At 44.3% G+C, this 15,021-nt stretch overlaps 1 protein-coding gene across 1 annotated transcript in view; it reads right to left on the bottom strand.

Moving 5' to 3' along the window:
• The window catches only part of KAT2B (lysine acetyltransferase 2B), a 40,282-nt gene extending 26,460 nt beyond the window's left edge, over positions 1 to 13,822 (bottom strand). The window contains exons 1-3 of the mRNA XM_069007260.1: positions 13,505 to 13,822; positions 4,959 to 5,085; positions 1 to 146 (exon numbers count right to left, since the gene is read on the bottom strand). Coding sequence (XP_068863361.1) covers positions 1 to 146; positions 4,959 to 5,085; positions 13,505 to 13,726 — 495 coding nt within the window. The 5' untranslated portion in view covers positions 13,727 to 13,822. The remainder of the gene's footprint in view (positions 147 to 4,958; positions 5,086 to 13,504) is intronic.
• Between the last annotated feature and the right edge of the window lie 1,199 nt (positions 13,823 to 15,021).

Below are 15,021 nucleotides of genomic sequence, written 5' to 3'. Positions count from 1 at the left end.
TTTGAACAGGTAGAAATAAACTTGCTTGGTGTCTGCATCTTCTTCTTTGTGGACACAGGTGAATAGATATTCCACATCCAAAACAATCCCCAGGAGCCTATTCATTTCTTCTTCAGACACATTCTCCAGGTGAGAAACATGAGCAGCTAAACAGAATAGAAACCCAAATTTGTAAGAGCCTACTGAGAGAACCCATAGCACAGCTATAGCCCAGGAGATCTCCAACTAAGCCTGAACTGTCAAGGCACAGATCCTGTAATAACCTACTTAAACAGAACACATGTTATTAGAGGTTAACTGAAACCTGTGTCACATCAGAGCAGTTTGTAAAGGTTGACCAGGGGTGATAACTTCCACAGCAGAGGAATGACAGCTGGTTGGAATCACATCATCTGCTCACACTTAAAACAGACTACAAAAGTCCTGCCTGTATTAATATGTTACACTGTATAACTACATACATTTTTGTCCTAAAGCTATGTCTTTGAGACAAGGTTTCTTGACTTAGGAAAATAAATCCATAATTTCTATAAATTATGTAATTCAGATGTAAGCAGCACCTTATTTTGTGAAGAGTGAAAAAAAACCAGTTCCAAAATATGGCTTTTAGTTTTAAATTGGGCATAAACTGTTTAAACTGGGGAAGTCTCTTGCTTTCATATCATGTAAGATCAAACTGTGCTTTGTGCACACTATACTAACAGAGACTTTGCAGACTGTACATGCTCATTTGTTCAGAAGTTTACACACATCGAAATTTCCAAGTCACAAACTCCCTTTTATCATCACCAAAGGTAAATACAATTCCACATCTGTAATTTTCAAAAGCTTGAGGTTTCTCCCTGTAAAGCAGGACATTCATTTCAAGCTGGTTTGAACAAACCGCCTGGGGAAGAAGGAAGGCACTGTAAAACAAAAACAACTCCCAGAAAGAAGATATTTGCATTACAAAAAGCAATGATCTTCCCTGACTCCAGGCCAATGTAGACGGTATGCATATCCTTTCCTCTGAAATGACAAGAAAATATCCTTTCAAAGAAAGGGAAAAATACTTTAAAGTTTGGACATATTAGCCTTTTATATTTTATTACATTTTATCTATATTTACTTCTTAAGATCAACACAGTTTTTGAAGAGAAATCTGACTCCTTAGTTGGGGAGTTAGTGAGGAAAAATAACACTAAACTTGAAAACGATCACATTTGTTGGCCACCCAGCAAAGATGGTTTGTTTTGAGAAGTTCAGTATAATACCAAAACATTTAAATTCAATATCTTTGTTCATCTTCAAGTAAAAAGTATACTGTAGCTCAGCACTTCAAAAATATGCCAGCAACTGTTTCCACTTAAATGAAAATTTATAATATAGTGTCTTAGGCACATGGCCATCATGAGCTTCCTTTGAGGATAAATATTCAATATTCTGGGTAGAATAAAATTATTTAATTTCTGTCCTTAAGACAGGTATGAAGGGTTAATATTCCCAGCTGTGTGTCCGGATTGTTTGCAAGTAATAAATACCCTCCTAGAGGAGCTTTGCATTAGAAACTGATAACGTGCTAGAGAAATGTTGCATTCAACTAATAAATGAATAAAACATCGGCATAAGAAGCCATTTCTATGCCGTTTCCATAACAATACTGAACTACTTGACTACTTAGTGGCAGTGTTTAAACATCTTATTAAACTAGTGAATTATTACTCATACTGTGAATCTGAAAGTTAAGTGTATTACCAGCATGTATTTACCAAAGAGACACCAATGTTTATACACCAGCCCAACAAACTATCTTTCTTCAGATGTTCACAGCCCATTCCCAAACTCTGTGGCCATTAGTAAGCATTTTATTAAAATTAAAGCTTTAGTACACTGGCATCAAATACTGCATCACTCTTGGCTAGAGTTACACAGTCCAAATCACATGCACTGCCCAGCTGGTACACCCTTCTTCAGTTGCTGTTATGCCTGAAAAAAAGAATTTAAATATCACATGTATAAGTTGCTATAGCAAGCAGGGAAAAAGCAAGCAGAAAGAACAGGCTCAGCGATAGGAGGACCTGCAACTTCAGCAAGCAAGCACTGGAGTGTACAAATTAGGAACAGTGGAAAAATGGATTGACAAGGAATGTGTCCACAGTCTATCTCAAAACAAGTAAATGTACACTCTAGTGTACACTGAACAAGCAAAGGAATACCCAAATATGCTATGAGAAGGTGCGTAGCAGGAACTGAGGACAGTGCTGGGGGGAAAAAAAGAGAGACAATGTGTATGCAGTGTATTAATTAACTAGTTTTAAGAGTGATTCAAGACTGACAATGTTTACCAATTAAAAAATGTGCCCTGCAACACAGGAGAAACAATCAAAAAGAAAAGAGAAGAGCCTCACACACCACCTGGTCTTGTGGCTGGTGGACAGTGAATTCTCCCAGCATCTGATGCAGTCAGTGTTAGAAAATATGCCACCCAAATAAAAGAAATAGTCATTAAAACAACCACATTGGGCCAAACTGTGGGGCTGAGCACCACAAGGACGAATACAAGTTGTAGGTAAGTAGACAATAAAACACACAATCAAATAGATTTATGCACCAAAAGCTGCACTGACTTGGCTCTAAGATCAAACCACACTCCCAAAAAAAGATATCTCAAGCAAGACCAGTATGTAGGACTACCTCTGGATGAAAATAATAAATTCTAGAAAAGAAAAGAAAAAAAAAAATCCTATCTTTTACATCAGGTACAGCTTTAACCAGTACAGGAATTTCTACACTGCTACTTCAATGGCTTTCTGAGGAGAAGAAAAAGCAGGACAGATAATGTGAAGCCCACACACCTTGTGGTAAATCTGGTCTTAAAGGTATTCAGCAGAAACACGCTAATTTAGAGGAGATGAATAGGAAAATTATCTTAGAAAACACAGCTGAAAGACATATTTTTTCCAGTAGTATGAGGAAGCACACAGCAACTCATTTCAGTTATTTTAAATGAAACATCTTCCTCATTAGCTGCAATCAGAAGAAGCCTTTTCTAAAAAGAGCAGTAAATGAAAATACAGTTTCTTCATAAAATACTTTTACTGGTTTTACAGTACTGGTTTGCCCTGATTCCTAGCTAAATGACTTAATATTTTTTAATAGGCCAAAACCAGGCCCAGCCTTTAGAAGAGCTGAGTTTTTTCAACAAAATACAAAGCATCCACAAATTCTGCTGAAGAACAGAGAACTGACAGGCACATCTTGCAAGGTTAAAAAAAAAAAAAGTAAAAGCTCTTTCTTCAAAGGCCAGGATTGAAAGGGATGGGTAACACAAGCCACCCTAATTGCATAAACAGAAGCAGCACAGAGAAGCTGTGTGATGAAAAGTTGAAACTAACTTGGCTAAAGTGACTGAATTTTCCGTGATATTATGTATTTGTTAATCTTCTCCTGCAAGCAAACCCAGGGATTTGGAATATCAGGAAAAAATTCTCCTGAAAAGTCTAGAAATAAATCACATGTAATGAAAGCATAAAAAAGAAGAGAGCAGAAATAGCAATAAATCCCATGCAAAAAAAAAAAAAAAGAAAAAGAAGAAAAGTATTCCATTCAAAGTAAAGTATTTTTTTCCAAAGGAAAATTATAAATGATCCGTTGTGAATGTTTTAGATTTCCCTTTTTTTTATTTCATTGTCCTAAGTTTTGGGCAGCAACAAAAATTAAATAGCAACTGCTTCTTTTCAGTTAGTTCTGAATTTTATTTTAGCTGAATTTTTGTTCAATATTTGCGAAGAAGGAAGTGGATCTATGCTGGAACAAGTCTAGAGAAGGGCAGTGAAGGTGATCTGAGGGCTGGAGCATCTCTCCTATGAAGTCAGGCTGAGAGTGTGGCATTGTTCAGACTAGAGAAGGTTCCAGGAGACCTTAGAGCAGCCTTCCAGGACCCAAAGGTAGCCCACAAGAAAGCCAAAGGGGGACTTTTTCAAGAACACTTAGTGACAGGACAAGGGGTGGCAGCTTTAACCTGAGAGCAGGTTTAGATTAGATATCAGAAAAAGGATTTTTTACAATGAGGGCGGTAGAATACGGGAACAAGTTGCCCCGAGAGGTGATGGATTCCCCATCCCTGGAAATATTCAAGTTCAAGTTGGATGGGGCTCAGAGCAACCCAGTCTAACAGAAAGTATCCCTGCTGACTGCAGGAGGGCTGGACTAGATGATCTTTAAAAGGTCCCTTCCAACTCAAACTATTCTGTGATTCTGATATATACAGAAACAGCCATCAGCTTTTATTTTGGTTCTTAAAATTAAAACACAATGATTCATCACTGTTTTTCAGGCTATGTGGGTAACAAATTGTTATTTAGTCTAAGTCTGAAAAACAAAACCAGAAACTACAACAGTGTTTAACAGCAGATTTTGAGCACTTGCTTCCAAGGTATGCAAGCTGTCTGCAGAATAACTAAGACCATTCCAAGACGTGCAACCCTAGTTTTACTTTCTGTGACACAGAAAAGACACAGTTCTTTTTGCTGGTAGGAGTACCTGCTTTAGTGATGTTCAAGAATATTTTATACTTTGTTCTAAAGTAGGGAAACATAATGCAGCCTCTCTCAGGAGAGAGCTACTCGCCTCGTAGCAACAGATAAAACTAGGCAGCTGACAGATAAAACTTTGTGAGGTTAAGACATATGTAACACAAAGTATTAAAATTGTTATGGGTAGCTTAATGGTGCTTCTGCATTTTAACACCTTTGAACGTCAGTGTTGTTAGAAGTTGTACCTTAGCTGAACTTCTTTAAAACAAATTTTAGGATATTTCCATATTAAACACATTTTTAAAATATTAAACATGTTTTAGCCTAAGTTATTCGCATTTACACCTAATCGTGGCTCCCATTCCTAGGCCTTGGCACGGCATCCTGACTGGAAATTTTGGGGCACGGGCGCCCGGCCCGCGGGAGGACGGGAGGAAAGCTCACCCAGCGCGTGGCTGCAGCTGCGGCAGGGCTCGGCCAGGCTCACGGCTGCCTGCTGCAGCTCAGCCCGCGGCGGCGTGGGAGGCGGGTTCGGGTTCTTCCAGCCATTGCATTTACAGGATTCCTCGGCCTGAAACCAAAGCAAAAGGGATATCGATCAACACCATAAAACACAGGAACTTGCTGAAACGGCTTTATTTCAAAAGCAAAAAAAAAAATAATTACAGGTTGCTTCCTCTTTTTTATTTTTTTTTTGGGGGGGGGGAAGCTGAGAGGAGGGGAGTTGGGGTGTTTTGCTGTTGTTCAGCTTGGGTTTGCACTTTTATCTATCTCATTACTAACCCTTATTTTCTGGAAATTATCAGAAATAGAGTAGTATCCCAAACAGAGAGATTAACACAGTTTGGTAAGCAGAATACATAACAAACCCTGGCTAGTTCCTTTAGAGAAAACCCTCACTCTAGTGAAAAAAGTATTCAAACATTTACTGATATATCAACACTTACAGCTCCTGCCACCGAGACAGATTTAATGATTTAAACATAAATAGGTTATCTAACAGGCAACACATTTGTCACTGCCTCATCAGCTACACTGGCACCAAGGAATCACACAACTGAAACCAAGCCCAGGACAGCCCAGGCAGGGTTAACTAATGCTGAAATAACCAAACAAATAAATGGACTGTTGGAAAAGGCTGTTTAAGGCAAGGAAGGCTTGGCCACAAAAGCGACAGATGCCAAAGAGAGTGACACTTCCACTGCGACCTGCTGCTTTCCCTGGAAAGTTTACTTATGCTGAGTGTGAAACAACCACCAACAGACTGCAGCTTTTAAAAGGGAAGACCATGAAGGGAGAGGTTGTGACTTTGGTAACCATGTCTCAAACCATTCGGACGTTCAAAGTATTGATTCCAGTTATCCAAAGAGCAGCTTTACAGGAGGAGATTTTCTCCTGCATATCCAAAAGACCTTGGTTATTCTAACATCACTCATCACTCCCATTTGAAGATCTAATTGAAAGGAAAGCCTGCTTTTCTACTCTTCAGAGATATCCGTGCACTGGGTTGTAAGAAGATACTCATGAAATTGCACTGCCGAGACCTCAGTGAGGAAAGTATGCCAATTCCTGCATAATATTTATGGCTGAAACAATCTTAGTAGGAAAAATTGTGATGATAATATATGCAGCACTAATGTATCATTTTTCAAAACTGATTCTGCATACATTTAGTGTATTTAGATCTATTTCAGGAACCTATTTCATTTTCCTTTTAAGTTTCCAAATCCCATCCTACCTAAGGAAGAAGAACCCAGCAGAAGCAGAAAAGATCACAGCGTGACAGCTCCTAACACTGACAGCTTTGTAAATGGCTGGTAAATTGTTCTTTTAAACTCATTTCAATATTCAGCAACCTGAGAACCAAGAAAACTGCTACCTGAAGTTTGCTGAGCACCACATGATGTTTTTACCATCCCTACGGCTTAAGCATTTATCCAGCTGGGCTCCTGGCCCTGGGTGCCATGGCCTCTGCCTGGCCTGGGGCGATCTGGCAGGTGCCAAGGGCTGTGAGCAGCATTTTCTGTAGCCAGAGGCAGCAGGACGACTCAGAGATCCACCCGCAAGTGCCCAGCAAAACCATTTCCACATATTTTTGAAAAGGGGACAACCTGTTTTGCTCTCCAAACTCACTGAGTGGGTGCAGACTGCCTGCCAACCCATGCATTTATAAAGTGAAATCAGTGAGGCTTCAGGATGAAATGAGGGGAAGATTAAAACAAATTTTTTTCTAAGTCTCGTAAAATGCAATCTGAAAAGATTTATGGTGAAGCTCAGGCTCTTTTTCTATCGTGTTTTCTGTGAGTAATATGATTGGCAGAGAACTGAAGGCAGCCTGGTGTAATTTTATGGCAGAAACCATAAGGCACACAGGCACTGAGCCAGCCGTGTTTGTCATCCAGCCCTACAGGCCCTCAAAGTTTATTGGACCAGAGAGATCAGTGATTGAGTGATACCTGTGAACCACAGACTGCCCTGGTGCAAGGACTCTGGACATCTGGGAGATGACATGAAACCCCTTATTTTCAATTAGCATCCCAACGCAAAACCTATGCCAAATAAACTATACACATTTGTTTTGTGAGAGAGACAATGTTGCCATGAAAGTTTTTGCATTTAATATGAGGATAGAGAAACTGTCAACAACAACAACAAAAGTCTGAAAATTAGATTATTGACAAAGAAAATGCAAGAGACAATTGTGAAGGACTTGTCGAACAAAAAAAAGGATTGAGTATTATTTTAGGGAAGTAAGATTTGACTCTTCCCATGCAGCTGTCTGGACAGATGCTCAACACTCTAAATTAATGACATATCACCACGCTTATTATTAATTGCCTTAAATCAGGCCACAATGAAACATATCCAGAACTCCCTCCTAAAAATAGGCACGAGCTTTTTGAGATGTTTTTCTCTGAGTGGAAGCAGTATGTCACAGAAGCTCACCAAACAATGTTTACTATCAAGCCAAAAAACTGTAAACAGTGAGTAACTATGCAAACTTTAGTGTCACACCATAATTAACAGCAAAGATGCAAACAGATGTACAAATCATGATAACAGCTCAGTTAAACTGACAAAAATAAATATCAACCCACCCACAGAAGAATAAAACCAGCATGTTTAACGGCAATTTTTTTTCTGCTGTTGTTGGTATTTCCTCACCAGATCTTTTTGCAACAGCTGTTAATTGGCATTGTTCTAATTATTCTAGAGACCTTACTCAAACAACTGCTAGGGTGGGTTTTTTTGGTTAATGTCTATAAAACACCAGAATCAGCATAAATGTTCTGTTAACCAAGGGGAAACAGAACCTAAAAAGGTCCTCTTTAAAACTTAGCTTTCATTGTAGATGTTGACAGAGCAAGTATTTTGCAGTGAATATGCAATGTGCATTCCTCAGTGGCTTAAATTGCTGAGTTGTTTTAAATCTTCCACAGCATTTTGCTCATTCAATCCTTTCTTTGACTATCTTCAGCTTTTTCCTTTCTTCCTTTTTTTTTTTAATGTCACTCATCTGCTTTTCATTAGAAAATAAAGTATGACTCCACCTCTGCAAAAACTTAATTTAAGATCAAAACAGTTTTGAGGGAAGGAAGGAAAAGTATTTGAAGTAGCACATCCAGTCCTTGTTTTCTGGGACATCTGCAGAGCTTTGACAAGTCCACTGTAGAATGATGGGCACTTCTGCGCTAATGAGGCCTGCAAAATAATGACTGTCCTCTTTGCAGGCCCAGGGATCAAGAACACCACACCTTCTTAGGTGGTTTTTAAAAAAATTAGATGAGTGCAATAAAATAAAACACAACTACACACTGTTGCCTGGCCCCCTCACTGCAAACAAACAAAAAATCCCAGTGCAGAAATTATGTAAGAAATTATTTTGCACTACACAATTTCAATTTTCTTTTTAACTCCTTCCATGTTTGGTGGAGTGTAACAATGGGAGAAATCAAACTGTCCAGTAGCTCTGGGAAGTGAGAACTATAACTCTAGGCAAATTAGGTTACTGTTTCCTTTAGAATACTGAATATACCGATAGGTCAAATATGGACAGTGAAAAAATAAAGCACATTTTAACACAAATTGTCAGTATTTATATTTAGAAAGGAAGCACCTGAATGTTACAACACTGCACGTATCTCAGCACCCTTTAGATGGGTTTCAGCTGTCTAAATAATAATGAATAAATGAAGAATGTTACAATAACCTATGGATTACAACATCCCCTCCCCCTAAGCCTAAGATATAAGCCTAAGAATGTGCAAACTTCAAGCTAACTTAATTATAAGGTAAAAGACCCCAACAGTTCTAAAACTGAGTTTCAAATAGCTGTTGTGCTGGATTTTTCTTTCCAACTTAAAATCATAAAGGTTACCCTATTTGGTAATTGAGATGCATAGCAGGCTCAACAGATTATACACAGAACATTACAGATGTTCTCTATTTCCAGCAAGTATAATTACTCTAGAAAACATATTCTTCCTCCCGACACAAAAGCTGTGTAAAATATAAGTTTTTTCCTGCCAGCAGCAAGCTCAAAATGATGACTTTATCAAAGAGTGTCACATAAATGACAATAAATACATTGATGAATTTAAACCATATATGTTTCCTACTCAGATGTCCAGTACCCAACAACCAGACAGCTGGACACTACTTGGAGAGCTGCTCATACATATCAGGAAATTAGCTGACCCATTTATCTTTAATAATACAAAATAAGCAGTTCAATGCACAGCTCAAAGGGCATGTCTTCCTTTATTGATTGATCCAATTATTTTATTCCCTGTATTTTCCAGTTTCACTTATGGAAGAGAAGTAGGCTACCATATAAAGCTTTTATTAATAATAGGCACCCAGTTCCTACCTTGTAAAGTTAATAGTAGATTTCCTATTTAAAGGAAGATGCTTTAATGGGGCCTGTATTATAAAACAGATTCACCCCACTATGAAAGTGATAAGAAAGATTCTTTGTCTCATACATGCTTCTGCAGAAAACAATCTTAATACATTTCAAGTTGAGCTTCAAGGAGCTGTACTTCCACCATACAGAGCCCAGCAGTAACACAGCCAAATTGGCCTCATCTTAACCCGTCTTATAAAAATCAGGAAAGAAAATAATTTATTATGGAAAAGGTGGTACGGGTTTACCTTATGAATTCAGTCTTTTTTATGTGTGGGAAAACTAGAGATCACTCTAGAATGAGAAGTGGGAAGAAGTGCTTCAAGAAAGGGTCAGCAGCTGGTCTGGAGCCTAGGGCTGGGATTTTACTTCCACATCTGCACGCTGCTCACCTGCTGCAGGGCCTTGGCCATGTCATCTCATCACAACCCTTCTCATTCTGTCTACTTTGCTTATCTAAAGCAAAAAGCCTTTCTTCAAGGAGGTATTATTGCTTGTGCAAGTGCTTTAGGCTACTGGGTTCTAATTATATTTATAAACACCCAGCCATTACTATAAGATACATACAATGAAAAATAAACAAGTTTGCAGAAAACTTAGTGTACTAAAACAGTACATATTTCACCTTGTTTACAAGAAAAGCTCCCAGTGAGACTGGAGAGAGAGTTGTATTTTCACATACTGTAAACCAATAGGGAAAAAAAATGCAGAGGAGACTTCCTCCTACATCTTCATTAAATATATTTATGTGTGTAAGTCACACAGTGCTGCTTTTATACAAAGTGCTGCGAGCTTGCATGCCTAATGCTCAATTTCACAGTGGACAAAACCAAAACGATGTATGCAGCCATTCATTCACACACAGATACAGCAAGTGCCAAATACAAAACCCCTCACAGCACACAGCACTACTGTGTACCTCCAAAAGTAATGAAAACTGTACCAACTCCTATTATATATCTTGTTCAGAATTCCACCCTCCTCCTTCAGACTTGGGCTTTTAAGAAGGTTTTTTACTCAGAAGAGCCTGTTCTGTGCCTTCCACACAGACTTTTCTCACAGAGGAACAAGTCAAGTGGAGCAGCTCAACAGCTACAACTCTCCTGTCCAGTTCTTTTATCAGGAAAAAAGACCAAACCCCACATTTTTCTAGCCTCAGCAGCAGCCCCCTAAACTTCAAGCTCATTCTGCTCAGGATACGTGCACACCAAACACGTATTTACCAGCAGTCTGTCCACGTTTCCCATGACATAAAGGGATGGGTTGAAAAGAAGAACCAGGAGGTCCCTCTTGAGGACCGAGCACCCTGCCCCAGAGCAGTGCCTTTTACTCACTTCTGCTCGGCATTTTGCTGTCACCAGTGAGATGTCACCTTCTGCACGGTCACTGACCCCTCCACCTTCTTGTTTTGTGACTCTTCATCCCTAGCAGACAGATGCTCTCTGGCTGTTACTCCAAACCCCTCTGAGGTTAAGCTCCTAATAAATTCTGCATGCTGAATTTTGCAATGAAGCTTATGTGGGAGAAGGTGATTGATATTAAGGATGCCATTACATATTTTAGCACTCCAACTTGTACAGCTCTATGAAGATTTACATAAGATCCATGTACAGTCACTACTTGAATGAAAACAGATGTCCCCTTTGAAGATGGTGCAAGTGTTTGCCTTCTCTCGCTCTTTTGCATTCACACACACAAATGCAAAACCAATGGAAGAGAAGTTGCAGCCCGAAGAAAGAAAAAGTTCAAAGTTACACACTGCACTGCTACAGTTGGCAAACCAGCTTCTTCAGGCTACAGTTTCTGGCAAGCCACTTATGTTACAAACCAAGAAGTGTCCTTCTGAAGCATCTGCCAGGTGTTCAGGAAGAAAAATAAAGCATTTTTCCACCCCGCACCATCCTTCCCACCTTATCCCACTGGAGAAGCTGCTTGGTTAGCTTACAAGGAGCTTCCAGTCTGCCTGCATGCTTCTGTTATGAGATCTGAAAGCAAGCTGTCTGCCACTGAACTACTGAAGAGAAGTCAAACAGCAAAGGTAGGGTTTGCATTTTAATCTGAACACAGAGCAGCATTTAGTGCTTGGAGCTATGCCTACGTCCTGGCAGGAGGAAGACCCCCTGGCCATGGGTCCTGCTCCACTCATCCCTACAAGTACCAATGGGACATGCATCCAAGCCTTGTCACAGATGAGGGCCAGCAAGGACACCCCGGCAGGGCACTGACACCCCAGCAGGGCACTGACTGCTCCTGCTCTGTACCCCATCACCAGAGTCCTGCAAGAGGGAAAGAGAAGCTGACAGCAGGCCACAGCATGCCCTCCTCCCCTCCCAAATGGCACAAAGCACCTGCAAGAGAGAGGCCGATGAGTCCCCAAGAAAACAAAGGGTTTCAGAGGAGACAAGGCTTCTCTATAGCACAGCAACTTCTACGGGGCAGAGCACCACAGGAGAAGGCTTTCACCCTCAAAAACATCACCTGGAGGTGCATCAGAGGAAAAAAAAAAAGCACCAACCAGGGAAGAAAAAAGCAATTCACACACACATACTTCCCTAACAGCCCATGAAAAATTTACCCACTTCACAACCAGTTTGGTTTATAGCAAGTCTTGCTAACATTAAAATACGGAGATGCAAAGGGGACTCATCACTGGGAAAGCTTCAAACCAATATCACTGCCCACAGTGAGTGTTGCAAAGTTCAAGTACACCAGCTGCTCTTTAACCTTATTGACACCGGTGTAATCTTGCACTGTCCCATGCATGCGCCAAGGCTGAAGTGTAGGTGCCTGCACATTTGGAAACAGCTAAGACATTGCAATGTGTGTGGCTTCCGAAATTTGCCCTCCCATGATAGCATTACACCATGCCTTCAGCAGCTTTCAGCATACAGCTAAATCTCCTCGCACCACCAGACAGGACTATAGAGACATAAAACAATGCTTTGTCTTGTTTGTTAGCTTGGCCTTTCACTTAACGTCTGTCGAAGTAGGAGAACAGAGAAAACAAGATGCACTTTTCTCACAAACAGCTACTCTCAATGCTGAAAGCATTATTAGAGGATCTGACATCAGCACTGCCAATCTAAACATGTCAGCCCCGCTGTGCATCCACAAATTGCCCTGACAGCAGCAGCGCAGCCAGCGGCCCGTGCTCTGAGCACAGGCGACAATGCCCGCGGTCAGAGCTCCGAAGGCGGGAGCGACAGCTCTGACCGAGCTCCCTCCCTTCTACAATAAACAGGGGAGTCCCGCTTCCCCACCAAGGAGAAAATCGCAGGTGGACAGAAAGTGCTTGTGATGGGAAACCAGGAGCAGCACTCCTGAATGCGAGCGCCGGGCAGACACGGAGCAGAGAGCTCCGCTGGGACGGGGTACAGGTGGACGGGGGAGCCCGCCGTCGGCTCGGGCACCACACACCGGACACCGGCCCGGCGCTACGTGACCGCCGGGGACACAACTTTCCCAAGCGCGGAGGCCGCGCCCCTTCGCTCCTCTGCCAGAGCTGCTGGCGACGGTGCCAGCTCCAGCTTGGGGCAGCGGCTTCTGCGGTGTCAACAGCCCCGCGCTGCGAGGCCGCCGCCACGCCCGGGCTGGAGCAGTCCACGCCCGGGGCCGCGACCTCCAGGCAGAGCAGAAGGGTGCCCAGCTCCCCGCCGGGATGTTTACGCGGGGAGTGCTGCGACAGCGCTGCTAACCCAGCGCTCACCGCCGGCACCGGGAGCCGCCCCGCCCGCCGCCGCCGCCCGCAGAGGGACAGACGGAGCGGCGGGCAGAGCAGCGGCGGCGCCGGGACGGGCAGCTCCCCGGGCGGGAGGGAGGCGGCGCTGCCCGCGCGGTCCCGTATTCGCTGCGCGCGGGTTTAATTTTTGCGGCCGCCGGCCGGAAAGCTCCGGGGGGAGCGGGATCCACGCGCAGCGCCGTAGCGGCCACTTCCGCGGACAGCGCCGGGCGGCAGCCGGGCCGCCCCCGCGCCCGGCAGGGCAAGGAAGGGCACGGCACTTCCCCAGCGCCTCCCTCCCCTCCCCTCCCGTCAATCCCCACCCTCCGTGGGCGGGTGGGCTCCTGCGGCCGCCCGGCCGTGTACCTTGCAGGCGGAGTAGACGCCCAGTTTCTCCAGCTTCTTGGCCCGCGGCGCGGCGCGCAGCTGCGCCTTCTTCCCCGCGGTGCGCGCCGAGCCGGGTCCCCCGGGGCTCTCGGCGGCGCTGCGGACCGGCCCCCCGGCGGCCACCCCCGCGGCTGCCGGGGAGCCCTGCTGCGGCCCGCCGCCGCCCGCCGCCCCGGCCCCGCCGCCGCCAGGCTCCGCCATGCCCGCGGCGCGGCGGCAGCCGCCCGTCCGTCCGGCCAGCCGGCGCGGCGCGGTGCGGTGCGCCCGGCCTTAGACCCTCCCCTCCGCCGCTCCGCCGCCGCCGGCTGCTCCCCGGGGGGGCGGGAGGAGGGACCCGCCGCTCCGCGGGCGGCTCCTGCCCCGCCGGCGGGGGCGGGGGGGCCGCACCCGCCTCCCGCCGCTGCGCACCGCAAGGGCGCGCCCGCCTCCCTGCGCGGGGGCTGCGCGGGGGCTGCGCGGGGCGGGCGGCACCCCCGCGGGAAGGGCGGCGGCGGCACCCGCTGCATGCGGAGCCGCTATGGAGCCATCCCGGCCCTCGGGGAGGCTGCGCGGAAAGTTGCCCTAGAAAGAGGCGGCACTGCTGTCAGTGTCGAACGGTCCCGAACCCCGGTGAGCCCGCGGTGCTGCCGCAGCCATTGTGGCCCCTCGGAGTGCCGCTACTTTGTTTGGCTTAACCACTGCCTTCCCACACTGTGCACTCTGCGGCCACCTATGAAGGGTTCAGTCTTCTTCCCCAGATGATTTCTAATTGAATGTAAAAGTACGGGTCAGTTTGTGATACCCGATTATTCAAAAACTCTCTGCTCAGTTCCTCGTGTCTTGGTTCTGGGTCTTGTTTTTTTGTTTCGGTTTTTTGTTGTGCCCAGAAACAAGTGTTGAGAGCAGGTCAGTTTATATCTTAAAGGGATTACCCTTTAATTGAAAGTTAAATTAAGCAAATTGTCCTGCCGCAGAGAGTGCACTCCATGCACAGCAGCAAGTGCACCGGGTGTGAGGCGGTTCTGCCCCGTTGCACATATGTAAAAACGTGGTTGAGCCGTGAGAAACCACAAATGGCAATTCCGTAGTACGGCGCCGCGGTTTAAAGGGTTGGGATTGAGGCTGGGCGTTTGCGTGGGGTTTACGGCTCTTTGATGTGTCAAGCTAAAGTATCAAAGTAGCAGTATGAGTTCGGAAGGGAGTCCCAGATCAGGGAGAGTTCTTGCAGGCGTAGGGCCTTGGCACCTTGCGTGGGGAAAGCAAAAATAACTCAAGGTTTATGTGAAATAGTATTTGGGGGGAAGGGTAGATGACAAAACCCTGCGGTCTCCTTCCCTTCGCAGCTCCTGGGGATATTTTCAAGCCGGTGTTATACGGCGAGTTAGCATATTCATGAAATGATAGGGAAACAGAATGGAATAAAATGACGTATTTCATGAGACAAGGGGGTCTGTTGTTTTTCTTTATTTACTTATTTATATTTTTATTTTGCTGAGATTTCAAAATCGACAGGGTGT

Source organism: Aphelocoma coerulescens, chromosome 2 (assembly GCF_041296385.1).
Source record: "Aphelocoma coerulescens isolate FSJ_1873_10779 chromosome 2, UR_Acoe_1.0, whole genome shotgun sequence".
NCBI classification, from domain to species: domain Eukaryota; kingdom Metazoa; phylum Chordata; class Aves; order Passeriformes; family Corvidae; genus Aphelocoma; species Aphelocoma coerulescens.
The sequence above is the reverse complement of the archived record's forward strand: the minus strand, read 5'-3'. Positions and strand labels throughout refer to the sequence as shown.